General features: G+C 51.5%; 1 protein-coding gene across 1 annotated transcript; it reads right to left on the minus strand.

Moving 5' to 3' along the window:
- Positions 1-472: 472 nt before the first annotated feature.
- Positions 473-1,501, minus strand: LOC133911073 (heavy metal-associated isoprenylated plant protein 2-like). The gene is made up of 3 exons (XM_062353290.1): positions 1,201-1,501; positions 1,060-1,135; positions 473-950 (listed from the first exon to the last, which is right to left on the minus strand). The coding sequence occupies exons 1-3, from the start codon at positions 1,207-1,209 to the stop codon at positions 634-636; spliced, it is 402 nt and encodes a 133-aa protein (XP_062209274.1). The 5' UTR covers positions 1,210-1,501; the 3' UTR covers positions 473-633.
- Between the last annotated feature and the right edge of the window lie 793 nt (positions 1,502-2,294).

The following is a 2,294-nucleotide window of genomic DNA, read 5'->3' on the forward strand; positions in this document are numbered from 1 at the left end:
AAGCTAAATATAGTTGATATTGTTGCTGATAGGGGGTACGAAAGCCAATTGAAGAGTTTGATTATGATATTAGAGATGAAGCTAGAACATAGTGGTATGTTTTGTATTTTTGAATTTACGGTTTATATTGTTTGTCAATTGCTATACAATTATTATTTATATATGCTATTTTACATATGCGGGTTGTCACAATGTAGCATGAAATCTATGTCTTTGGATTTTACCTTCGTTAATTGATATTTATCTAGGCACAAAGCAATTTGTATATGCCATTTGTCTATTTTTCATATCTCTATGTGTTTGTGTCGGTGATATTGCACTTTTGGTAGCATATCTTTAAATTGACAACTAGTGAAACTTTTAGGACTTAGTAATTAACATCTTTTGCTTTATTCCTGGGTCCACCACCGACTAAATGGATGAACTCAACAAGGACCGCTAAGGTTTTCTTTATTTTTTTAATTGTTTGGAGAAAAGATCCACGAGAGAAAACATACAAAATGAATTGTCTACCAGGCTTTAATCCGTTTGTATCAAAACATACACAAATGCTACTTGATCTTTAAAGATAAAATTTATCAAAACCAAAAAATCCATGCCTGCCTTGCACAGGGAGAAAGAATCTCGCGACCATCAGAGGATGACGCACCCGTGGCCCTCGGGCTGCTGCTCGTAGTACACGACGCCACCGGGGAAGGGCGCCACCGCCGGAACCGGATGTGGACGGCAGGCGCTGCAGCCGGCGCAACAGGGCGGCGGCGGCTTGGGCTCGTCGGCTGGCTTCTTGGCAGGCGGGTCGGGCTTCTTCTCCTCCACCTTCTCCGGGCCGAAGCTGAGGACGTGCGCGTCGAATTTGGCCTTGCGCAGCGCCTTGGCCACGCGCACCACGTCCACGTCCCCCACCACCGTCAGCGTCCCCTTCTCCCCGTCCACCGCCATCGACTTCACCCCTACACCACTCGCATCAGATGCGACAACCATAGCAGCACTGCTTGATTACTACAGAGATCGCATTGTTCGCGACAAATTATGCGCAAAATTCATGTGCATTAACCATACCTTCGAGCTTGGCGACGGAGCTCATGGCCTGGGCCTTGCACCCGTCGCCGACGACGTCCACCTTGAGCACCATCTTCTGCAAAGAGCGGCAAATGGATTGGACAACGCAGGAGAGAGACGGCAGAGGATTAGCTGACAAACCTTGGACATAGCGAGGAGGAATCGATCGATCACAACGACTACGAGGCAGGAGGAAGGCGGAAACTTTGGTCTTCTTTAGTTCGGCTCCACGATTGTGTGTGCCTGTGTGATTGCAGCTGGGTTATAGCTGCAGGGTTATGAGTCAGAAATGGCGAGCTGCAAATTATTTCTCCGGGGTTATGAGTCAGACACGGCGAGCTTTTTTAGATAAAGGAATATGATTATTCCGGCCTCTGCATGATAGCGCAAGGGTTGAGCTACATGATAGCGCAAGGGTCAACGACGAACTCAGCACGAGGTGGATTTGCAGTTGGATTGGATTAGTGGGAGAAATTAAATGAAGATTCCTCTTCTCAATAATATAACAGTACAGTAAAACTGCTGCCGTCTGGATGTGGCTCGGGATGCAGACCGCCACCGTCCCCTGCCGCGTCCTCATACCATGAAGTCTGCCGTCGTGCTCTCCTCCAATGCTGGCCGCGCCCCGCGTTCCCTGCCAGCGGATGATGGGGGGTGGCAGCTGGTGGTCAGGAAAAGGAGGCGCGGGAACCAAGCTCCGCGTCCTTGGCCACCTCCTTCGCGGCCAGTCCCAGCGGATTTGGTTGGCAGATGCTTCAACTGCCTCGCCAAGGACCACGTCGTAGCGGCCTGCCGGAACCCGTCGCGTTGTCTTTGGTGTCGGCAGGAGGGGCACTAGGCCCGTCATTGTCAGATACCACAGGCCGTGTTAGAGTCCTCGTCAAGGTTGCAGCATGCATCGGTCGCGTGGCCACCTCCGCGGCAGATGGCAAGACAGACAATTGGTGCTCGCCCACCCTCCATCTCGGAGGAGGCACCGGTGTGTGCTTCTCCAGAATGGATCCCGGCGCCCACCCTCACGCCCTCTGCAGCATCACAATCCACCGGTCGCGAGATCTCTCCTCCCCCTATCTGTGCTCCATCGCCTGTGGAGTCCCGTCATAGTCCCTTAGAACTTCAGTCGCAGCAGCTTCGTTGCCTCATCCCTCGTTCAGCGGAGCTGCTCACTGATGAGGCAGGGCTTGCTCATGCTCTGGTGGGTTTGGTGGTGGGTACTCGTCCACGAGTTGATGAGG

Source organism: Phragmites australis, chromosome 3 (genome assembly GCF_958298935.1).
Source record: "Phragmites australis chromosome 3, lpPhrAust1.1, whole genome shotgun sequence".
In the NCBI taxonomy this organism is placed as follows: domain Eukaryota; kingdom Viridiplantae; phylum Streptophyta; class Magnoliopsida; order Poales; family Poaceae; genus Phragmites; species Phragmites australis.

Excerpts from the sequence above, each read along its gene's own strand:
- LOC133911073 (XM_062353290.1), bottom strand. Across the intron at positions 951-1,059 it reads CTCCGTCGCCAAGCTCGAAG|GGGTGAAGTCGATGGCGGTG; the intron begins GTATGGTTAATG and ends CGAGTGGTGTAG.